This window comes from Pecten maximus, chromosome 9 (genome assembly GCF_902652985.1).
Source record: "Pecten maximus chromosome 9, xPecMax1.1, whole genome shotgun sequence".
NCBI classification, from domain to species: domain Eukaryota; kingdom Metazoa; phylum Mollusca; class Bivalvia; order Pectinida; family Pectinidae; genus Pecten; species Pecten maximus.
This window is the reverse complement of record NC_047023.1, coordinates 17,033,372-17,060,106: the sequence shown is the minus strand read 5'-3', so window position 1 is coordinate 17,060,106 and position 26,735 is coordinate 17,033,372. Positions and strand designations below refer to the sequence as shown.

Sequence of the window (26,735 nt, the reverse complement as noted above, 5' to 3'; positions counted from 1 at the left end):
GAATGCCAACTGAAAGCCGTTCAATGCTTTAATATATACATTGTAGTTGGCGGATACATAGATAAATGTTACCGCTGTCTATCTTGTCTCCAGTAGACCGCCATGCTACATACAGCTAAAGCGCTCTGGGAATAGAAACTGCTCATTATACTGAATTATAATGCAGAGAAATGCGTAAATTATATCCGGAGAACCTCGAGAGCAAGACAAAAACATCTCGATTTATTTAAAGTCATGGAGTCAAACTTCTTTATTCAGTAAAGTGTTATAGAAGCGAGGTAATACATATTCATGTCAAATCACGACATCATTTTGTCTGTTTGGGCCAGTGGGACTTAGGTCAGTATCAAGAACGGAGAGAGTCGTATCATATACCTGTGTTAAAGAAATTAAATTGAGATTAAAGTGGATGAATTGATATAAAACAGGAGAAAGGTATTTATGTGTGTTGTATAGAGTCGGTCAGAAGGTCGTCGTATTGATGAGAACCTGTTTATGTTTGGACGTCTAAACTCGCTATAATGAACTACATAATCCCTAATTCAAGTCGATATTTATTGTGGTCCGCTCAGCGGGGGTTAAGACCTTTGGATCACAATTGTCTAAGGACAAGAAGGTCATTTCGTGTTACGGTCTAAAGCGGCCAGGCGTTTTAAACCTATAACAATATATATAGAGAATTGTTCGTATATATATTCAACGAGGTCAAGTTCGGGCCGGGTCATTTTTTAATCTGCTTATGTCCTTGCGAGTGAAAACATGACACAATGCTCACAGGGATCTTGAACTTGTCCGAATCCACAATCGTTAGTACATATATATACGGTGATTTTGGAATGTTGTGTCAAATCACTGTGGTAATGCGTATACTTAATTGATTTTCAATCACCAAGCTTGAAAACACTTCACGGGATTTAACTCTGTTGACAGTTATGTATAAATATCTTAACGTATATGTAACATATATGGACCGTTACTTCATAAGTCGATCATTAGTTTAATCTGTTTGTTTTAAGATTATTTACAATTGCCTGGGGGCTCTGTTGTTGACACATGTCATACAACAGCGGAATAGAAATTTCAACTTTTATTCTACTTCAGGTACTGTCTGAAGATATTATGAAATAAAATCGAAATACAAAAATGTATAGCGTTTTATCAGTAAGTCTCGTTTATATCAATTTCGCAAACATCGACTTAATTGAAGCTCATTCTTCCAATCCATTTTGCCCCTGGGTGTCATTTTTTCCAATTTAGTGAGACGCTGTACGTTGTCGGCGATGTTAGCATCCGGAATTCAAGAGCGTTTCTTTCCGAGATCCATGACTTTATTACTGTCGGTGTGCATGTGTATATATATTTGTGATAATCCGATGTGTATTTGTGATAAAGAGAGGATGTCATTTTAACAGGATAATGACAAGAAAATGCATGTCATGATACAGATCACAGCTACGTCACCTGATACTAGCTATTAACACATACTGTACCATTGCATAAACATCTTTTTTTGATAATACATCCTGAAACATCGCTACTTTTTCCCAAACAGAAGTCGAGTACATTCAGCGTTATGAGACTATCTCGAATGTTTTCTACATTTGTACCAAACTACGAAACTATACTACTTTCCGTAACGATATTATCAACAATATTAAATGAAAATTTGTCACGACCTAGAAGGACTACACTACCAATATATTTCGCACGAGCGCCTGTGTACCCTCACGTGTGAGGTAATTAAGGTGATGATGTTAGTAGAGGTGGGATATTAGCGGTGGGGATGGGATGGGGGCCGGAATAGAGTGTTGGTGTGGGGTAGGGATGGCGTAGGGATGGAGTAGGGATGGGAGTCGGGGTTGAGTGTTGGTGGTGGAGTTGGGATGGAGTAGGGATGGGAGTCGGGGTTGAGTGTTGGTGGTGGAATAGGGATGGAGTAGGGATGGGAGTCGGGGTTGAGTGTTGGTGGTGGAGTAGGGATTGGAGTCGGGGTTGAGAGTTGGTGGTGGAGTTGGGATTGGAGTCGGGGTTGAGTAGGGATGGGAGTCGGGGTTGAGAGTTGGTGGTGGAGTAGGGATGGAGTAGGGATGGGAGTCGGGGTTGAGTGTCGGTGGTGGAGTAGGGATGGAGTAGGGATGGGAGTCGGGTTGGAGTGTTGGTGGTGGAGTAGGGATGGAGTAGGGATGGAGTAGGGATGAAGTAGGGATGAAGTAGGGATGGAGTTGGGATGGAGTTGGGATGGAGTAGGGATGAGAGTCGGGGTTGAGTGTTGGTGGTGGAGTTGGTGGTGGAGTAGGGATGGAGTAGGGATGGGAGTCGGGGTTGAGTGTCGGTGGTGGAGTAGGGATGGAGTAGGGATGGGAGTCGGGGTTGAGTGTCGGTGGTGGAGTAGGGATGGAGTAGGGATGGGATTCGGGGTTGAGAGTTGGTGGTGGAGTAGGGATGGAGTAGGGATGGAGTAGGGATGGAGTAGGGATGGGAGTCGGGGTTGAGAGTTGGTAGTGGAGTAGGGATGGAGTAGGGATGGAGTAGGGATGGGAGTCGGGGTTGAGAGTTGGTGGTGGAGTAGGGATGGAGTAGGGATGGGAGTCGGGGTTGAGAGTTGGTTGTAGGATGGAGTAGTGCTTGGATGGAAGAAGGAATGGAGTGTTGGTGGTTTAGTTAGGATGGGATGGAAATCGGGTTGTAGGATGTGTAGGATGTGAGGTGGGGATGGAACATGAGTTGGTTTTGGGTAGAGGTGAGAATGGTTGGAGGTGTTGGGATTGATGGTTGAGTGGTGGTGGGAGTCATGAGGGTGGATTGTGGGTTGAAGTGGTGGTGGAAGTCCTAAGGGTGGAGTGTGTTTATTTGAGTGGTCGTTGGAGTTGGGGTGGAGTAAGGTGGTTGAGTGGAGGTGGGAGTCAGGGTGGAGTGGGAGTGGGATCGAAAGTCGGGATTGTTTTGGTGGGGGGAGGGGTTCGTTGATGGTGGGGTTTGAATGATATGTGGATGGAGTGAGAGGCGGGGTGGAGTGCGGATGGTTGTGTGGGGTTCGGACGGGAGTTAAGATGCAGTGATGGTGGTGGGGTTGGAGTGAGGTGGAAATAGGACGGTATGAGAAGCCGGGTGGAGTTAGAAGCGGGGTACAGTCATCTTCCCCAGCGTACATTGCGGCCCCTTCATTATCAGCCGATCTACTGTGTATTGGATAACTAGTTATGCTAGCTTAACGTCAGCTAGGTCTTCTTATTATAGACCCGTTCTTAGCCCCAAATGTCTATCAATTTTCTAAAAAATCTTTCTTTAATTGGTGATATTTATCGTAAGTTTAAATACGTTAACAACCCTGTACTCCTTTGATATTTGTATCTTTTAAAATATTGCTGGAAATCAAAGAGGAGCTCTTGTATATTACATGTATGTTATGAACAGATGTGTTAAACATACACATATACATATGTAATTTAATCTTTAGTTTTTATTTCAAACAAATTGGTACCAAGATTTGATACACAATAACCGAAATTGTGATTATTATCTACTGTATATATATATATATATATATATATGGGGCAAAGAAGTAATTCAAACAGTGTAAACAATAAGGTTTGTTAAATTTTCGAGGCAATCCGCCCCTTTATCAAAACACAAAAAATCACAAATACAATCACATAATATATATAAGAAGTACTGGAAATACAATAAAATACAATAAGAATGTTTTAGTAACTGGAGAAACCACAATGAACCCTTCGGCCCACGTTTGCCGAAGGTTCATTGTGGTTTCTCCAGTTACTAAAACATTCTTATTGTATTTTATTGTATTTCCAGTACTTCTTATATATATTATGTGATTGTATTTGTGATTTTTTGTGTTTTGATAAAGGGGCGGATTGCCTCGAAAATTTAACAAACCTTATTGTTTACACTGTTTGAATTACTTCTTTGCCCCATATAATCATTACAAGTAATTCGTATCCTCCATACATTTATGTGAGGATCCAGTGTTATCTGGATTATACTGTTCATATTACTTCTTTGACCCTTATATATATATATATATACCTCCTTGTTACGACACACTCTGTATCTTTGTAAAACATGGCTGTAACCAAACGCACCTGAGAGCAGATTAGTTACGTCATTGTTATTAACTCAAGGGAGATAACTTCACAACTAAACTTTCCTGTAATGGAAAAAGGGAGGTAATTTAACCTTTGGATTTTATGACTGAAAATATTATCTTTAAACTGTTCCTATCCTCCTGAATAGCTACACCAGTACAGACACGAATAGTGTATTATTACCCGTACTGGTCGAGTCCTTGTAAGGAAGCGGTGAACTTATTTAAATACATGTAGCTTTTTAACATGGCCAGTACAGGTAGCTTCTTGTTACCGGTAACCTGCTGTCTCTGTTATACACATTGTACCATTATAAAAAAGTACGAACAAACAAAATTATATATATATAGTCAAGTGCCTTATACCGCTTCATTTATTTACAATAGTCGCTTGTATGCATATGAATGTTTGCATTATTCCAGTATCATAAACCTTCATTGTATGCAATAATACATGTTTACTTCGAAGGTAACAGAGTGGAAATTTACTCCAGGTAAACATACATGCAATAGTATAGGTATATTCACGAAAATACTGTTTTAATTTTTTGTTGATCATTATATGCTTAAAGAACCGGATAAGGAAACATCTTTGAGTTTAAAATGATATCCTCTCCATCCTTACGGCTAGTCTCCGTGTCGTTTCGATTTAAATGTATTTGGGACCAATTTCATCAATATTCCATAGATAATTTAATGACAGTTCCCCAAACAAATTTTTTCTTAAATTCTGTAATACTTTCCTTTTCTATGGACAATTTTAACATTGATGAAGCCGGGTCCTGCTGAATCGACCTAAGCACAGGGGTTTGAAGTATTGAAATAGTCTTCGCACAGGGGTTTGAAGTATTGATATAGTCTAAGAGTTAATATAATACATTATAAGTCTAGGTCAGCTAATGCAAGTTGAAATATTTGATAATCTTGATATTAACCTGATTTATAATAATTGAGCCAAGCTAAAATAAGGACACTCATTTATATTCTTTTTTGAATTTGTTCTTTGGAAATAATTTTTCTTTATAAAAAATTCTCTTTATCTGATAGTGTGACAACAGTGCATATTTATTTTGAAAATAGGTGCCTGGCCATGCGTGCAGTGGTTTCCCTGTATAACCTTAGTGCCCTGGGTAATTGATGCAGTATAGAGTGTGCGGTATGTTGAGCAAATTGGTGTTAAAAAGTAGGACTTACAAAAGTCCAGGCCACAGATCTATGAATATAATGTTCAGTGTTTCATACAGTTCATGGTTGGGGCTATAATTTCGCCATGACAATGTTATCGGAGAATGTGTTAAGACCTCGCTAGATTGTCAAAAGTAGATCAAACACATAAATTTCAAACACAAAGAAGCAGTTCTGTTATCGCATTCAACGGAGCATGATCCACTTCATATGACAGAATGTTTAAGTTTTACGGTCATTATGTTAAAATGACTGAGATATGGCACTTTAGAACTGAAACATCACCCAAAATTGCACTAAAAATGTTCTGCTCTTTTATATATACACAGAAAGATAAGCTATTTAGCAAATCGAGAGCACGTAAAAGTGGTTGCATAGTTATGCTCATCGTTGGCCTTGCTCTTCATTCAAGGTCAAAGAGGTCAAATGAAAAGTAATTCAATAAAAATTATTTCAAAACAGGTTTTTAGTAAATTTGTTCGTTTCCTTGCACATTAAGTGCGTCTAATAGTTCATGCTCGGGGTCGGGGCGAACTTTTCTCCAATGAATGTTATCAGAAAATTTGTCACTATTGAGGTCCAAGTACGAGATCAAATAAAGGTCAAAATAGAAAAAAAAATCAATGCATTCAATTTAAAATATTTTAATCGGGCAAGAAACAATGGCGAAGAAATGGCACTTTGAAAGATGTTCAATATCCCGCCAAAATTCATAATTTTGCAAAACAAAAATGCATTTCATTTCTATTTGGCACATCGATATCATATACAAATGGCCATGACTTCTTCTTTCTTTTCATTAGTCTTGACTTTCTTTCAAGTCAAAGGCGTCAAATGATCAAATATAGAAAGAAAATATCTAGTTTGGATCACGTTCTAAACAGCATGTTCTTATGAGGGTATGTAAAATCACATCAACAACAGAAATAACACAGTACAGTATACCTACTACCTCGCAAACATGTTTTCCCGTCAATTTCTAAATCGTGCAAAAACTTTCAATTTACAAGTTTTTCTTGAAATAATCACCTTTAGACTTGATAATAAGAACATTTTTCGATGTTCAAGGCTACAACAGTCAAATGACTAGTCACAGTAGGGAAGACAGAAAGTGAAGAGAAAAGTAGGTAAAATGTATTAAAGTGACCGTTAGATCGATAACATGGTTAAGAACATTTCCTGGATGAAAGTCCGTACTTTAATTTTGATCAAATGAAGTTGAATATACATTTGTGTTTACTGTGTTCTGAATTAGGATCTTTTATCATATTAATAATAAACAACATATGGGATTCGATCCCGTCATTGTACCAGACAGCAGAATGATAACCTCATCGTCATTATATGACTACGAAAATCGTAAATTAAAAAAATCCAGCCAGGGTAATATCAAGACGGGTATAAGAAAGACACATATCGAAGTAAAAAACACAGAAAACTAGAGCACCAGACACCCACGGAGGACAAAAACACAAAGACAGAGCATCGTTGAAGGAAAGGAACGTATAAAGATCCCAAGTGTTGCCGTGGTGGTAGGAGTTCTGTTATGGTCTCTTCAATGTTCCATAAATAGAAGACATCGAATTTTTGTGTTAGCGACTTATTTTGATCGCCAATACCAGGAAATGTTGCCATGCGTCTTCGTATTGAAATGTTTCTTGTATGTAATATTAACTTTATCCCAATATGATTTTGTTGTGTATATAACACATAATACAATGGGTATTATGTACGAAAATAAGAATAATAATTTAATAATTTGTAGTTTTATATACCGCCATAACACAGCAACATAGATGCCTCAAAGTGTCTCACAAATGAATATCCATGGTTATTGGCCTTTAACAACCACCACATGTCTTTCTCAACTCTATGGGGCATAACCTACGGAGCTGTCATTTCGACACTAACAGCTTACATTACCATGTACTCATTGACAGCCGAGTTTACTGGAACATAACGGACTAAAGTATCTTGTTCAAGGTTACAACACATCGCCCGTCTGGGACTAGAACTAGCGATCAGTCGGTCACCTAGCCCTGCGTCCTAACACTAGACCACCGTGCCTTCGATAAAATACACTATTCCCAAGGTTTTGTAAATGTGTCCTTAATGGATGTACAGTATGGTTTCATGTTTTCATTTGTTGAAACATTTATTGTTACAACATATGATTGATAATTACGGTCATATAGTTACATGCTTATACTTGTAGTGAAACATTCTCGATCTTCAACTTTCAGTGAACCAATATATATATAACGATGGAGGGCGCCAATCTCAACACACACATATGAATTACTTGTACATTACTTTTCGCATGTATAAAGATAAGTTTTTGTACATGAATCCAACATCAAAATTATATAGGATCCTTAACAATATCAAACTATACGTTACTTAGCCAATCAAAGCTCTCGGGCAAGATGAGCTCCATTTATCTTAAAATCAAGTAAATATTCAAATAGCAGTATGTTTAGGTTTTCATATTTCCCATTCATGCCATTTTCGCTATTTAGGATATCTGTTCTGTAAGGTAGCAGACCACAGTAGGATAGCCTGGCCATGATTTATGCTATCCAGAAAATAATAATAATAACAAAAAATAATAAATGAAAAAATAAATGCATCCTATAATTGATATATTCATAATAAATTAGTATACATGTATAATGCTTTCACATTTGTTAAAAACAAAGAATGGGCTCGAGATTATAAATTTACGGGTTTGTCCGAAAGTGTGCTTTCACCGCAAACTTAGTTTAGGCTACAGCAAAATTGGGCGAATATGAAGTAAAATAAGTTTGTATGTTGCAGTGTTACGATTCTGAAAAGAATATTTAGACCGATAATGCTGTTGTAAGAACTTTCTCTTGTAGGTTGTATATAAATGTATCCCTATAAGAAGTGTTTAACGATTAACGGTTAAGTGCATTAGATGCACTGAGGCTGGTCAACACGCTTCCTAAGTAGGAATAAGTTATATTTATATGGACCACCCTTTTCAGATGATTAGAAAGCGTAAGCTAGTAAGGTCACCTATAATCATCTATCGCCTGTATGACGGACTATAAAAACCGGGTCCCCATTCTTGTAGTCAAGCACTGCAATGTGTCGACATTTTATGACCTTTCACCGAAAGATATTCGCTTATCTATTTTTTATGTGGAGAGAGGTCATCATTCAGATAACACAACATTTTTACAGTCGACCACCTCACACCAGCAGCTATAACGACAATATGTGTGGGATATGGGCGATGTTTGGTGGAGCTCAGGACGTCCTCGCAAATTGCAAATCTGCACATAAAATAGCTCACCGGGGACCCGACGCTTTTCGATTTGAAACCATCTACCAATTCCCATCATGCTTTCTAGGGTTTTATCGACTGGCAATAATGGATGTAAAGCATGGTATGCAACCAATGAGGGTATCTCGTTATCCCCATATTTGGCTAATATACAACGGAGAAATCTATAATCACAGGAAGGTAAGTTCAATCACCAGAGAAGGGAGGCTCAAAGTGATATTGGCACATTTGTTCACAAGACATTCATGACAAATGGGAGTGTGGCGTTACAGTGGATTATTTGGTGTGTGAAAGTCCGTTCTAGTAAAATTGATGTCGACAAGCCGGTTTGTAGGGTTCATAGACGGGTGACATTATATAGAGGTTAAATACTGTATTTTGTTTCACTGTAATTGGAAACCTGTTCAACTAAATTGTATTTATATCAGGCCACTTAATGATGAATGTAATATATAGCGATACACCATCCGTAGCATTCCGTCTCTTTCAGAACCAATGATTTGGTTTTGTATTTATAACGTCCTATTAACAGCTAATTGTCCTTTAAAGACGGCCTCCCCTGTGGCAGTAAGCAACACCCTTTCCATATATATATATAGATAACACAGGTCGGTATAAACGGATGTCATCACCTTAATAGATGACCACTATCTATATTCGTATCGGGTCGTAGAAAGTTATGTTGTTAACAATATCCACACAAGGTTTGGGATAGATAAGGTCACGTGATTGTTTTTTAATCTCCCTGGGATTAGATCATACCAGATGACCACCATTGGTAATGGATAAATAGTTTTTTGTCATAGATATACAGTCCCGTATACGACTAAAGTGCTATTTATACGAGTGTTAAGCGTAGCATTCCCTCTCTACCAAGAGTAACATAGACGGCAGAAGTGTCCTATCTGCTTTAGAAATTTAACATCGATCCTATCGTTGGTTAGGCCTCCATCTCGAGGCAGCTCTAGCAGGGAACTTAAACTGCGTGCGTTATCACATGGAGAAGGCATGGGTGCTCGAAGATCGCAAGGTTGTAATGGTGGCGGGATTCACCAGACATTTTCTCAACAACTCTTACCCTTAGACTCATCTGATCGAATTGAGTGGATATTGTACTAATGATATGGTCTTTACATGTTAAGTGGACCTTGTCTGCAAACTGGACTTTGCCTGTTAAGTATACCCTGCCTGTCATAAGTGGACTTTGTCTGTTGAGTCGACACTGTCTGTCAATTTGACCTTGCCTGTCAAATGAACCCTGTCTGTCAATTGGATTTTGCCTGTCAAGTGGACCCTGTCTATAAACTGCACCTTGCTTGTCGACTGGACCTTTTAATGCCCCTAAAATTCCTCTACTTGGAAACAAAACTATCAAAAAACAACAAAGAATAACAACCGATACATTGTCATAACGAAACCATAATTCAAAATTGATATTAAAAAGGTCAGATGTTCATCGCCTTTTTAAATGTTTTATTCTCATCACTCTGAGATGTCATTAAAAAACGAAACTCCCATGTAAAAATAATTACACTTGTGACGTTTTTGTCGCAATCTGAATCGTTAGAAAAATCTAATAAATACGATGGCCGACAAGAACCTGGCAAAATGAAATGAGAAAACCATAACATTTATTTTTCAATGGTACAGTTTTTTGTACAATAGAAAAGTGTACCATGGTACAAAAAGATGTGAAAATTCAAATAATTTTGTGCTATACAGAAAGATTATAAACAACCTAGGAAAAACACAGCTTTACATTCACATGTTTATGTACCAATAGCCTGTATTAGCCGGCAAAATAATTTGAAAGGTTTTGTACCGCATTACACTTTTTTCATTTATTTTTTGTACCATCTTTGATACAACAAGAAATGAAAAAAGTGTACCATGAAATGAAACGTTACAGTTTTTTCATATCTTTCTGTACCATCTGTAGTACGAAAAGATGTAAAAAAAAAAAAAAACAAAAACCTGTACCAACAGAACATTGGAATGTCGTTATCCAACACCATGACCAGGGCTGATCCCGAATAACACCGTCACAACAAGCCGCAAAGTGTATTAATTATTTCTGAGGAAACAAATCGAGTCGAAACTATAGTGTAAGTATTGGGTGTACCTTGGGGCTACAAAATATTAAATTAAACCTGAATAATGTCGTCATTTCCATTTTAGAGATAAATAATTAAACGATTGAAACAACATTATAGTATGTCTCTTATGGTCTTACAATTTATATATATATATATATTCCTCGAGTGGGTGCGGGTATTTCTGGCTAGGCGATTGGGTGCCGTAGATCGTGAGTTCGAGGCCCGGTCAGGGCACGAGTCATAAAGTTGTCTTCCTTCGTCATTTGTGTTGCTAAGTTATATATCTATTCAATATCACAATGTATCATATACACTATGTGTTGGTGATCCGAAGATATAGATTTGAATTTCCTGTCGTAATTGTACCGAGAGAAATATATAATATATGTACAATTCGTATCCATGTATGTAAATACATTGCGATCCAGGTATTCATATCATCTTATAGACGACTTCCACAATGGTCATGTGGTTCATTTCCACTCAGCCAACATGCTGTTTTTGCTATATAAACATTATCTGAGTTTACATGTGGAAAATGTAGGTATAGTCTGTTTCAGTATACGTATACATGGGACTCAAAGGTGACTAACAATAAAAGTGAAGAAAATGTTTAAGAATACCTTTAAAAATATACATTCATGTGTACGTGTTAATAACAGAATACATCTACTGATGATTTATTACTTATATTAATAATGATAGTACACAACACTTCAAAAATGAAATAATGGAAAAATCTTTCATAATTAAAAATGCACCATATACAGGTAACAATGATATACAGTGTACTTTCAATCATTTCTTTTCTTGTTCTTTTTCCCCTTTCAATTAGATATGATTACTATTTTATAATAAGCAACTAATTCTTGCAAATTGAATTATTGTTTCAACAAAAATAAAGGTGCATTTTGTTAAAATCACATAAAGAGTGAACGGCATAAACTTCAATGATATGTAGTCAAAACTGTTTATAAGAGTATGTGTATGTAACCAACACAAAAACAACCAATTGTTATTCCCTCAAAATTACAATAAACAGTATACACCTTGGTCCAATCATTTTACCAGATCCATTAGTTAAGTTATTTTTCTCTGAACACTTACTGTACTTGACGTTACTGAAAATAGATTATAGATTGCAATGGCAAATGCCCAGATTAGGGTTGATTTCTTGGAGAATGGTAGAGTATCAAGCTGGAGGTAAGCCATTCGCAAAGAAGAGGAAATATCGCCAACTGGAATGGGGACTCTGCAGACTCTCAAGATGAGACTACGAAACAACACGATGGATGTGACAGCATATGCTGATGCAGCTTAACATCTTATCCACTTGGAGTATTAAATCCAGGATAATGACAATTATATACCCTTGATCATATACTTGTGTTTCCTGAACATTAACATTCAATTTCATAAAGGGACCCAAGTGATTATGATATACTTTGAGAAATTGAACTTGTGTATTCTAAACATTATATACAAGTGTAATTTAACATTCAATTTCATAAAGCAACTTGAACTTGCAAGGGTTATGATTACCATTATACTCGTGTTAAAGGAAGTGACAATTATATAGACTAGTATTTCTTTGTAATAATAAGATTGAACTATTTATTACGTGAATAATTTCGTATGTGAAGACTGCATATATGAGAACCGCCGATATGATTAATTGACTTTGGTGATATTGTGAACTTTATCCGTGATTTCTAGGAGTATACTGATTTGTGCTTTATTATTCAATCAGTTTCATTATCATACATGATTTATTTTACTTGAACTATTAAAATGTGATTTAAAGTATTTTGTTTTTAATCGTTTCAAGTACATTATATATACCTGTTATATATCACAATGAAACAGGTAACGTTGACTTAAACTTATTGATAATGTGACCTTTCAATGTAAAGGTTAAAATTGAACAAATGCATTTTCTGTTTTATTTATAAAACATAATAATTATGATAAAGTGTGAAATTTGTAACAACGAAAGATATAGAAAACGAATTATTTTCACTAATTTATGAAAATTTGAGTTATTTTATTTTAATTTTTTTAATAATATAAAAGTATTCGTTATATATAGATATTTAGTATACATTATCTACAAATTGTTAACAGCATGTAGCACAGGTAATACAGGTAACACAGGTAACCTGAGAATCAATTACTTCTCCAAAACAGGCTATAACTTATCTGTAATTAGTGCCTATTGTTCTCTATTGTTCCTACCCCCAATGTTAAAATAGGATATGTTGGCTGAGTGGGAAGACACCGATCAGGTCAGGGTATCGGGCCGACCACCACTGCACAATTGAAACGTTCTTTTTTAAGAACGCCGATGTGGCGCAGCGGTATAGGCTGCGGGTATTTCTGGCTAGGCGATTGGGTGCCGTAGATCGTGAGTTCGAGGCCCGGTCAGGCCACGAGTCATAAAGTTGTCTTCCTTCGTCATTTGTGTTGCTAAGTTATATATCTATTTGATAGCACAATGTATCATATACACTATTTGTTGGTGATCCGAAGATATAGATTTGAATTTCCTGTCGTAATTGTACCGAGGGAAATATATATATTCCTCGATGTATACATAGAGGATATCTAACAGTGTGTTCAGTAAAACCAACTATATTTTATGAGTGGGCTTATATTTCGATATTTGCGCACTCGTGAAAAATATCAAAATTTTAGCCACACTCGTGCAATACATTTGGTGTTATTGAAGATGCTGTTAGATATTCTGTTTGTTACATTTTTATAGCAAAATGTACCGGGCCAGCTTTTATTTTTTCCATTGTCGTTTGTATGCAGTGTTTATATTATACAAGTCAGAAAAAGTAAATTTTGTCACTAGTGAAAAATATCACTTTTATAGAATGATTAATTTCCGATATTTCACTGCTAAAATCGTTATAAAATTGATGGTCCCATTTCCCCAAAACGGACCCCATCGGTGTTTAAAGTTTCTTTTACTCGAGAATTTGAGGCAGATTGGATACATTGACAATGTAAGTACAGATAATTCGTCACTGGAAAAAGTATTAAGGACGTTATTTTTAAATTGAAAAGTCATTTAAAAGTTAGATTAGACAACTGATCATTTTGCCGGCCCCACATCAATATGCATGACGATTGGATCAGCCAGTAGCCAGACATGCCGGGATGGGATATTAATTGGCAGGCTATGTGATGACAACTCTATCAGGGAGTCATTTGTCAAACTCAGTAACCTTTATGTCTGGCCGTTTCATAGGTTTCTGTACCGTGGATGTTTTCGGCCGCTTTTTGGTACAAAAAGATGCAAAAGCGACTGACTCATTTCAACTCTGCTTTCATATCTTTCTGTGCCGTACCTAGTACAAAAAGATGTGAAAAAACTGTACCACGAAAAAAAGTGTTACAGTTTTTTTCATTTCATCTTGCCAGGCTCTTGTCGGCCATCGTAAATAAAAGGGTCGGGCGCCTATAAAGGAAGTCAATTGTCTACACATCTTAAGTACTATTTAAGTAATTTTTTCTATAATCTTTTCTGGAAATAAAAAGCTAAATATAAGTTAAAATGAATTGTTTATTTCAATCCACAATATTGAGAAACAGATCCAAAAATGGAAAATGTATAACTTAAACTGCTTTGACATCATCAGTGAAGTAGCCAGGTGAGCAATACACAGGGCCCACTGACATTGTAGGAAATTGCAGAATTTTATTCAAATTTGGTCTTCAGCATCCTTGGGCGATGGGGACTTAATCACATGGACATTGGCAGAGGGGTCCAGTAGGACAAACATATCTAATTTTGTATTCGTTCTGTTTGGATACACAAACATCATTTTGGTGACGGGAACCAATTTTGTATATGAAAACTAAATGATGTGAAACATCGTTCCGATATATTATTGCATTTCAACATAACATCAGCTTATGTATAATACATGGCCGTATAATCATCTCCGTTTACCAGGAGAATCATTTAAACTGGATACAAACGATCCAGCAGCGATACCAACCATGAAGCACCTGATATATGTTACTTAGACTCCAACTCGCTCTCCAACCGGCCATCCAATCACTCGGCTTAAAGGAAAGTCCACTTATCAAGAGATAATAATTGTAAGGTGACCTTCTATCCACATTTACGCAATGCATATATCATTTATATTACCAACCAATTCCATTAAAGATAGTGAGAGTTGAAAATTCACTTTCAGGAACAAGAAATTCATATTCTTGGAATTCATAGAATTAGGGAATCCGTTCTAATAAAATTGATACCGACAAGCAGGGTTTTGGGTGAAACGACCGGTGATACAAATAGTTTAACTTAATTATAATAATTGTCTCACAACTCTGTGATAGGCGTGATATTTCCTTTCAACAAATTTTATTGACATTTGATGGTATTAGTCAAAGGGATGAAATAACAGGCCAAGTCTATATAAATTCTCTCCTAAGGTGGCAAGTGGATTGTATAAAAATAACATTTAATATATAAATTTACTATGAAATGAAAAAAATACATGTATAACTAACATTAAAGGGAGGTAACTCAAACATAAACATTCACACACCATTCATATATTTTGATTATACATGTATATACATGACGTATACATAATATTTGATCATAAAATATTTAATATGAACTATATCTACAAGAATCAGTCATTGGCAGGCATTGACAAAAAGTCCATGTGCATTTATGCACAGGTCGTGCCTGTCAATACTTAAGCGAAAATTATATATATATATAAATGTAAGATATTACTAGTATATTATAAATTGTCAGAAAAATTACTATCAATCAAAATGTTTAACATACGCTATACGTCACATATATACAACAGACTTAGCATACTCAACTGATGACACATGTAACCAATGAGGATGGAGGGATCTTTGAGGACATGCATACTTATGCATTTTTGAGTTTGAAAATGTAACAAAAAATGAATGTGTAAAATTACTATATTATACTATATCATATTATATACACCTTATGTATCTATAACACAGTACAATACAATATAATATAATAATATAGTAATATAGTATCATAGGCGTAATATATAGTGATACACATATCGGTGCGTAACATTGCGTTTCTTTCTGAATCAATGTTTTTTTGTATTGTTTAACGTCCTAAGAACGGCTATGACCATTTAAAGACGGTCTCCACTATGTGCAAGATGCATGCGTGTAGTGCTGGTGTTTTTGGAGGATGCAGTATGGTCGTGTTTGTCTTCCTGTGATAGTGTGGATTCAATATCGGTTTTAGTGCTACTTCACTGAAACAGACAGCTCACCCGGTCACATTAAACAGACAACAAAGTAACCAAGTCGTCCTTCCCCAAAAATTGAGCGTTAGGCAGCAGAAGCAACGACCATTTCATATGCCTTGGCATGTCTCGGCTAGGAAACGGAACCCAAAGCCTTCCTGGTAGGGGCATAAGTCCTAAGTGAGGCAATGTCTGCCCTCTGGGGATTAAGACGTAAGAATTTTACCTGTTGTCCTCATTCCATGGTTGTGAGAGGCGATAACATTTGAGACATTCTCTTTCCTTTCTTTTCTAAATACAATTGTATACGTCTTCTTCCAAATGTCTCATGGCACAATAGGTGGGAAGTATGTATGTTATTATCTAAAAATGGAATATTATCAATTGGAAAAAAGAAATAATCACTCATACCATACTTACGGCTGTAAGTATATCGTCGTTTAAATATAATTTGTGTTACCATTAAGATATTTTGGTAGTAATGCAAGTGCTGTCTTAGCAGCCTTATCACATCTCCACTAATTCAGATACCCGATATACAAAATATCAGTAGAAGAAAACTGAATATCAACATCTAATGGGCGCATACGAACAACAATTGCTTGGGAAAACGATTATCTCATTAAATGTCTCTTATTCTTCTTGTTTCTTAGCTACAGGAGGAGTTTAAATATGAAAATACAACCAACTGTGACGGAGAGTCAATTATCCATCTCTATGCACATGGCGGGATTGAGTTCGCGGCCAGACACTTGGACGGAGTGTTTGCCTTCTGTCTCCTTGATACGGCCAGGAGGAATATCTACCTCGGAAGAGACACATTCGGAGTCAAGCCTCTTTTCCGTGGTTTTGTGGATGCCAAGTTGACTGTTTGCTCTGAAGTCAAAGGTAGGGAAATACACAAGGGCATTCTTCAAGCGAAATGTAATCATTGTACACAATCATGAATACAATATATTGCCGTTTTCTGAGGGTGCCGACGCTGATCTCCTTTCTTTCACTCGCGTATGTGTGCGTTGTGTGTGCGTTTTGTGAGGATACAGTTTTTCATGTTGGTTGCCTGTGAAAGCACAAATCCAAAAAGGAAAAAAAATGGTTATTCACTACCAATGTACATATGAGGAGGAAAATCCGTAGAAAATCTGTAAAATTTCTCCGGGATGCAACCAATCATTTATTCAATGACAAAAAAATTCAATGTTTTGGTATATGTTAGTAGACTTAAGTGTGTATCTTTTAATACCTTATGAAAATTTGAAATAGCCTTCTCTTGTTTTTCAGTTGATCATGATCATTCTTATCCGACGATTTAGCACCTATGGCGGTTTTGTTATATTGCTTAATCAAATAAAAAAAACACTTTACTTTGTTTTAATTGCAGGGTTAATGGATTTCGTTGGAGAAGATTCCAAAGTTAGAATACAACATGTTTTGCCTGGAAACGTGGAAACCTACAGCATCGATACTGACAGCCGCGTGTCATTTGAGAACGCCATACGATTTCATCAAATAGGTGACGTCCCGTTATATGCATCCATCTTTACACCAAAAGGTAATTGTTTCTTCGTACACGTGTAACTACTTTATTGTGACGTTATCAATAACTGAAGACTTTCGATTAATATATGACGTCGCTCGATTGGTAGAGAACAACATGTCGTTTGAACTCAAATTCGCCAGTCGTTGATAGAAATTAATTTGACCATAATAGCTCGTCAGGAAGTTATTAGGGTCTTGATAAATTGAAGTTTTCTATAGTTTTTAAGTATCTGAAATAGGCCAGATGATAATCTATGACCTACTCTTTTCAATTTTGACTTTGAAACGTGACACTTCTTTATTATAATCTGCAGCTGTTACCTTTACTTCAATAATTAATTTGTATGAATTTTGAAAATGAAAACGTCATTTTTTTCGCTCTAGCCTTTGACCCCTGAATGAAATTTGATTAGAATAGCATATACAGCTGAACTTAACGTTTGTCCGCAAGAACTATAGAATCCGCTTGGATAGTTTTGTCGGAATTAATATGAGAGTTTAACAAACTAAGCAATGATATAATAATATCATTCTCTTACCTTCGTTTCAAAACATACACGGCGTTCACAAAGTGTAAGCACAATTTTCTCAAAACATGCATTTAACTTTTAGAAGACTATTTGTCCAACATCAGGGATCTTTTAAAGAAGGCAGTCAACAAAAGAATGATGTCCGAACGACGCATCGGATGTCTGCTTTCAGGTTCGCACAAGAAATTTATATTTAATTATTATTAACAGAAGATAATTGAATTGTTTAAACACTTTTTCTGTATATATGAAGGAATACAATTGGAATTGAACACTATGTAATCATCTTACGAAAATGTTCCCTGTTTCAATTGTCAAGATGATGTCGACATAACCTTTGACAAATCGCCTATTGATGATACGAAAAAATTAAGTGCTTTCAAAATAGGTAGGTTAGTTTTATTTATCTGTTAAAGTTCTATCAATATGATAAGGTAAGTAAAGTGACGGAAACAACACAAGGACTGTTTGATAGTGCCATATAGACCTCTGATACACTACAAATAAACCAGGTATTCCGGGTGGTAAGCGTCTTTTCCTTTATCATAAGATACCCGTCAACTACACATGGCCAAGTACTAATATATAATGGACAATAACACTCGAAAATGCTCCTTTATACAGCTATAAATCAAGATTAATACAGCTAATTAAGTTTCTCTGAGACTTAAAAAATGGTGGGAAGATATATGTGATCTCAATAAAACTCTTGGCCACATTATACGGAAAACAGGACACCACATCCGGTCAGGTTATAATGAAACAGGACACCACACCCGGTCAGGTTATAATAAACAGGACACCGAATCCGGCCACATTATACATACAAGATGACACCACATCCAACCACACTATACAGACAACAGAACACATCAAAGTGTTATTTCACTTAGTTATACTACCAAAACCATCAAATAGGACACCACACTTGGCCACATTATACGGAAAACAGGACACCACATCCGGTCAAGTTATAATGAAACAGGACACCGAATCCGGCCATATTATACATACAAGAGGACACCACATCCAACCACACTAAACAGACAACAGAACACCACATTCGGTCCCATTATATATACAAGGGCACCACAGGCGGCCACATTATACTGACAAGACCACATCAGGCTCAATTAAATTGACAACAGGACATCCCTTCCAGTCATGTCATACTGACAACAGTACGCCACATCAGGCCACATTTTATGACAGCAGGACATTGCATTTGGCAATATACTGATAACGGGACGCCACCCGGCCATATTATACTGACAGCAAGATTTGTACTCTAACATGCATGATGTTTGGTCAGCAGAATTGAGGCAGCAGGAACCATTCTTAGCCCTTCCTTTAGGACAGACTGTAGAATAGCACTTATCATACACATAATGATTCATATATTACATGAAATACTCTGAATAAGCGTGTTAGAAAACACTCCCATACATATGTACATAAAATATATAGAGGATATTGACACGAGTGAAAAATATCAGTATTTTCATTTAAACGATTGAAATAAACTGTTAAATTAAACGAAAGCAATTCAGGTTTTTATTTTTTTTTCATTTCTAAAGACGAAAATAACGAAGAACAAATCTAAGCGCAAGAATCATATCCTTGCAATTTCAGCGTTTTCGACATCTATCGATAGGTTTTGCTTGCATTACTGTTATCAAATGATCATTTTATCAAAGACTTCAATGTATATTGCAGCAGTGCAACAAAATAGCCTGTTTATCTACATTCGCGACAATTATATCTGACCGCAATAATCGGCTGATATCAATGCGGTGCATAGAAAACACTATTTTGATTGCTCAAAAACAGACGTTTTTTTTAACAAAATGATAATTTACTAAATTTCACTGGTAAAAATGTACTGTTTTAGTGTTGGAATGAATGCTTTAACAAATATGAATCATATACACTGTATTTATCATACGGCTTTCAGGTGGCCTAGATTCCAGCTTGATAACCGCGTTACTGGTAAATTTAGCAAAAGAGCGAAGGATGCCTTATCGGATACAGACTTTCTCTGTAGGCATGAAGGATAGTCCCGATCTTGTCGCCGCAAGGAAGGTATGTAATATTTTCTTATTTTTAGTATAGTTTAACAATTTGCATTGGCATTTATTTAGGTGGCAAATAAGATCGGACATTTCTTTGGTGCTTTTATGGGACAATGCACATATCATAGTGAATTGACGAACCCCGCAGAGACCACTGCCAGGGTGAAATTGATCGACTATCAAACTTCCCTGCAGAGACCAGAACAGATTGACTAACATCCCCCTCATTCCTCGCTACAGTGACCAAACGAGGTCGACTGAGTAGGGCTATGCGTTTGGGGCGGTTATACAGGATGGAACAGGTTTTACAAATCAACTTTTTTTTTGAGTTTATTGCTAAATTAGGATAATCCTCGAGTTATCTATAGCTGTTAATGTTCATTACGATATTTGTAGAAGACAACAATTAGGAGTGTTTTGGTACATCGTTAACGTTGGGATTGCTTTCTTTATTTTGATAAATGGTATTTCAATGATATATACATTGTATGCATCTCAACATGAATAAGAAGGCAAATTGGGGGGCAACGTACTTGTACCAACAAGCCTTTTTAAATTTTATTTCCTGAGAAGTGTCCGCAGGATATTTCCACTTGGTCCCTACTTCTTTATGAATCACTTGTGCATTAACAGTTGAAAAATTGAAATGGCCGACATAACAGGCCAGCGTCTTTAATTGGAGCTTATGTCATCAATAATTCTAAGAATAGAATATGATTCCCATACCACAAAAGCTTTGGTAGCAGCATCCAAGCGGATCAGTAGTGTATTTCAATAAACTTCTTGAATTACTCTGTCAAAGTGATATCCACTACTGTGGTGAATTTACATGATACATGATATAGAAAAAAAATGATAGCATATAGCTTGTTCGCACTAATTGGTGTTATAATACCACTCTTGCTATATACAGGTTGCGAATCACTTGGGAACAGAACACCATGAGATCACGTTTACTCAAGAGGAGGCGATCTCGGTTATTGAGAATGTCATTTACTGTTCGGAGAGTTATGACGTCATCACAATCCGTGCATCAATTGGTATGACGTAGAACAGGCCTATAAAGGTTGTGCAAGTGAAGATAATTGTTATACATAATTATTAGTAAGCGACACGGCATAGATGAAGTTATGTGCTGACACTGACTTGGTATGATGTCAGCGACTCGAAAAAGGCGACTTTTAAACTATATTTTGTCTAGCCTTTTTAAATGAATTTGTTCTCCCTGATAGATCACTCCTTAACATTTTGGGTTAAATATTCGCCACTGTACTTTGCTTTGTGTCATGTCCCTTGCCCGATACGACACACTAGGTTTGGTTTTGTATCGTTTAACGTCCTATCAACAACTTTGTTCATCTAAAGATAGCCTTCCCTGCATCTGACTAAGCTCGCCGTGTTAGAAGTGAGACACAATCAGTTTGTTTGTCATCACAATGTTGTGACCGGATGTACATACAGCTAGCGCTATTCGGCAGTACACATCGTAACTAACATCAAATCGCGATATGTCAAGGAGGAAAACACGAGCACGCCACAGTATCCATTACACACATACACACATTCACCACACACGTAGCTTGCACACAGGGGAGTCCATTTTCCCCATTGTTGATAGGACTTCAAACAGTATAAACTAATGAATATCGAAAATGCTTTAGTTTGATATTTTTACGCCATCTTAATATAATCGGGTCATTAAAAGACTACACGACGATGGCGAAAATCAGAAGCAAAATATAGAGGATTTCGAACGGGGTTCCTAAATACGAATGATGCAACGAGGAAGCATGTACAATTTATATTCACAACTTACATGACTTTCACAGAGATATTGGTTATAAAATGTTTTTTTTATGAAATAAACATCAATTTGTGGTTGATTAATTAAACGTGATTGTGATTGATAACCAAGGGGACACTTATAGGCCATTCCTAGATTGACAAAACTGTAAATGTAAATATTCAGTCTCATCTACTCCTATTTGGTTTACTAATGGCACATATAAATATGCATTCATACCGGTATATTCATGATACCATCTCAATTAAAATGGTTTCTTTTTTAAATGCTTCTTTCATTTGATTTACAGCTATGTACCTGCTATGTAAATACGTTAAAGAAAAGACGGATACCGCGGTGATTTTGTCTGGAGAGGGAGCTGACGAAATCGCCCAAGGGTACATCTATTTCCATAAAGCACCATCTGTTGAAGAAGGGCTCGATGAGAGTAGACGCCTCTGTAAAGATATCAGCATGTTTGACGTTCAAAGGGTTGACAGAATGTCGGCAGCTTTTGGGTGAGTAAATTTGTATTATTGATAATGAAAAATCTGACAAAATCATCAGTAACTAAGAATTATGAGCAAATACTGATTGTTAACCATATTTTGTTCTGCCGGTAATAAAACAACACCGTCACCCATTTCCGTCTTCTTGCAGACTTGAGATACGGGTGCCATACCTCGATCACACGTTCAGCAGTTATTACCTCTCTCTAGACCCTGGCATGCAGGCCCCCAAAAATGGTTTGGAGAAACATCTATTGCGATCAGTCTTTGATAAGACTGATCTAATACCAATGGAGATTTTATGGAGACACAAGGAAGGATTCAGTGATGGTCTGACCGCGACAACAAAGTCTTTATATGAAATGATACAAGACTTCATTGAAGAAAAGGTAAGTTCAATAGATTTAGGCACACAACAATATATATTTGATATACGTAACGCATTGTCCGTCCAGACGAAAATGAATGGTTTGTCATTTGTACTGAAATAACTTATAGCAAATAACATACAAAGGTAGGTCGATATTGTTTAGCCCCCCGCCGGAACTTGGAGGACTATAGCTTTTCGTTGTGTCCGTCCGTAATTCCGCACATTACACGAGGGTCAAGGTCCAACTTTCTACTTTTTTTAACATCCATGTCACCGCTGTAACGACTACATTCATTGATATATTTTGTTTAAGCGTGCATTAATACAGAAAATCAGTGTTTCACTAGATTCTAATTTTATATTCCAAACACGCGAATGATCCTAATGTACAGCATGATTCGCTTTTTGGGACTGTAGATATCATGCTCGTATCAAGACTTTTGGTTGTAGAAGTATTTTTCGATGTTTCAGTGGCTACAAGTCTCGAGTGATTTGGCCCAACTATATGCACTTAAAAATGACCAAATTATCTTGAATGATTTTGAGTATCAGCTTATCTGAAGCTTTATTCCATAAAGGATAAACAGGAACAAAGGAGAATACCGCCAAAATTCCATAAAACGAGAACAAAATATCAACTAACGATATAGATTTGCGTGGAAAACTTTTAAAAAAGTACAAGTATAGGATCAGGTGTTCCGGAAAGTAAGTGTCCACTGCTTCATCGAGGAAACCCGCCATACCAATCTAGGTCAAACCCGCCATATAAATCTAGGTCACGACGACACCCGCCATACAAATCTAGGTCACGACGACACCCGCCATACAAATCTAGGTTACGACGACACCCGTCATATAAATCTAGGTAAAACCCGCCATACAAATCTAGGTCAAACCCGCCATACAAATCTAGGTTACGACGACACCCGCCATACAAATCTAGGTCGAATTTGGGCTTAGTTACATTCTAAAAAAGAAAGTAGGATTGTGACAACGGAACGATTAGACATATTAACAAGCACCGAACATGTCAGACTTAGCATCACTTGTATAAGTGGATATTTCTAAATGAGATACAGTTATGTGATCGCATAACGTTCCACGATGTGCGATGTGCGCACGATGTCTGCACGATGTGCGATATGTGCGATACGGATCGTGCAGGAAAATGTGCGCACGATGGGCGATTGGAACGGTACATGTGCGATATGTATCGTGGTAGTTATAAAATGAGGAATACGTTATCTAATTATCTAAACGTGTGGAACGATTAATATTGTAAAAGATATACAACGATTAACATTTTACGAGACAGCTAATTACCATATTTTTGTTAAAATATATGCAATAATTATTAGGAATGAAACTAAATACCGATGTTTAATTAAATAAGTTATCTAAATTATTTTTAAAGAACTTTATATAATTTGCTCGGACGTCGTCAAGGACACCTCTAGGCCTTGGAGAGTCGAAGAAATGTGTATTCAGCGAGATTATTTAATACATGTAGAACTTAACAACAGATAAAACGACTTGTTTTGAAGAGAAACATTTCTGTTGTGTTTAAAAATACATAATGTATGTAATTTATGTATAAAGTAAGATAAATAATCGTAGTGGTGTCCGTCTACCATTCTGGTACACGTACGTACATGTAGATGTATCACCAGGCCGTCGAAAACATCACGAATACTTGCGAGACAAAATGACGGTACTTAAATGACAAAAATTAACAGGTCATACATGTTCCATGAATGCAAACAATTGTTATGCAGCACGTATATATAAAAGCGACCATCTTATATCATAATTTTAATTTTTTCGTATATCTTTTCGTATAATAAGTTATTTCGTAATATTTATAAACCTATCGTTAGCTGTGCGGTTTACATCGCACAGTTGTGCGGTTTGTATCGCACATCCACATCGCACATTTGTGCGCCCGATGTCTGCACGATGTGCGCACGATGTTTTTGGAACGTTGTGCGATCACACAACTGTAATGATGTCGATCATAAAACATTCCATCTTCATTAAGTGCTACTTTGAATTGACTAAATCTGAAGTATCCCTTTTTTTGCTACTCTTTTACCCAACTTTACTCTCATATCGTTGTTCCCAGACATACTCGAATATCGATCCCATATCAAACTTTCTCAGTGACCTGGTGTATGCAGACTTTTATTTGTTAAAGGACGTTATGTCATCGCTACAGCCAGGACTTTGGAAGTGTAACCTTCATTGGTCGCTTTCTTGTCCTCATGCGAGCAATCTGTCAGCAGAATAGCTGATATACTGTATGACCTTACGCCTTGCATTTAGAAAAAAGAATAGATCAAACAATTAGTTTATAATGATTACTGCATATATTTTAATGTGTTTTTATGCAATGATAATGAACGTATTTGTCTAGTGTTGTTTGGTTAAGAATGACTCCAATTAGCGATGGGCCGTTAACCAATGCAAAAACAAATCAAGCCTTCGTTTGACTCTCTGACGACGCAAATGTATTAATTAAACAGCATGTGTGCCATTGTCTTATTCCGTCACTTCAAGGCGTATGCAAATAAGCTAAAGAGAGTTGACTAGTAAACTTACATCTTTATTTTAATTTTTGGCAGGTTGATGACTCGGAATTAGATCAATGCATTCAGCAGTACCCCCAAAATCCTCCACAAAGTAAGGAAGCCCTGTACTACCGACAAATCTTTGACAAGTTTTACCCTGGGCAAAGTCACATTATTCCGTACTTTTGGATGCCGAAGTGGTCAACATCATCTGACCCTTCCGCCAGGACTCTCAAACACTACAAATAGCGAACGCAATGGCTATGGGAAAGGGACATTTGGCATTCGCTACGGAACTGTATGATGATTGACTGGCATCATAGTCATGTTTGCTTTTTATATTTATTTGTAGTTGGTATTGACATTGGATTCGGACATTGGACTAAAGGATGTCCACGATCTGTTTAAGTCAATCACTCACATACATGCACATACACATAGATACATGCGTTCTAGTGTAAATATCCAACCATACAGTTAAGAGAGATATATCCGATTTTTTGGAATCTTTTTTTTTTTATTATCAAGTCATAATCTCGACATATTTTATGCAGAATATTATAAGCATACAGATGATGAAAGTTAACAGATACTTAATCATACATAGCGTAATACATATGTACCATAGATTCACTACATATTGTATGTATAAAAAATCGACCCATACAATATGCATGATAACTTATCAACAACTTCCCACTATAATAAATAAAAGAATAATTGTTGTTTTTAATAGATGTATAATATATAGTGCTATTTTACGCAGTTTGTGGTGTTGGTTCCCCTGATGTAATATATGTACTTTGTACATGCAATTTGAATACACCATACTTCATAATACCTATCCAGTCCAGTCAAAAGTGCTAGTATGATATTAGATCAGTGCAAAGGTAGTATTATGTACTTATTATATAAGTTTTGCAGTTACACTTATACAGCCACGAATCAACCAACTCATACCACCCACTTAGCGATAAGGACATAAGTAAGTGACATTTAGAAGTATTTCTGTTCTGAGTGAGATAACACATCAGTTTAGTTTGACATATGTAACCAGTTGTACTTTGAAGAAAGGCTATATTAATATCTGGGTTACACAATTTACATTTTAGATTTGTTTTATTATATTTGCCATGATCTTTCTGCATACGTAATGTGATATAATTTGAACTAGGTGTATCTTGGGAGTCATGATATTATGTATATTCAAATATATGTTGTATAGTTTCATATTCATAATTACATCTACAGGGTCGTCCGCGTAGTCATTATATAAAGTTAGCTGAGTAATATGTTTATATTCTAGATCAGTATTTACACTACTGGATGCTTTTGTGATTCTCATTTCTTCAGACTAAATTAATACAAATGATAATATTACTAATTTGTA

General features: G+C 36.4%; 2 protein-coding genes across 2 annotated transcripts; one reads left to right on the top strand and one right to left on the bottom strand.

Annotated features, from left to right (window-relative positions):
• Positions 1-1,754: 1,754 nt before the first annotated feature.
• LOC117333907 (leucine-rich repeat extensin-like protein 3) lies at positions 1,755-7,727 on the bottom strand. The gene is made up of 2 exons (XM_033893324.1): positions 7,686-7,727; positions 1,755-2,624 (listed from the first exon to the last, which is right to left on the bottom strand). Exons 1-2 carry the CDS (start codon positions 7,725-7,727, stop codon positions 1,755-1,757), a joined length of 912 nt encoding a protein of 303 aa, XP_033749215.1.
• A 960-nt stretch (positions 7,728-8,687) lies between these two features.
• On the top strand, positions 8,688-25,594 carry LOC117333905 (asparagine synthetase [glutamine-hydrolyzing]-like). The gene is made up of 8 exons (XM_033893323.1): positions 8,688-8,780; positions 16,629-16,863; positions 17,357-17,527; positions 19,999-20,126; positions 21,030-21,156; positions 22,210-22,417; positions 22,560-22,797; positions 25,400-25,594. Exons 1-8 carry the CDS (start codon positions 8,688-8,690, stop codon positions 25,592-25,594), a joined length of 1,395 nt encoding a protein of 464 aa, XP_033749214.1.
• Positions 25,595-26,735: the final 1,141 nt, after the last annotated feature.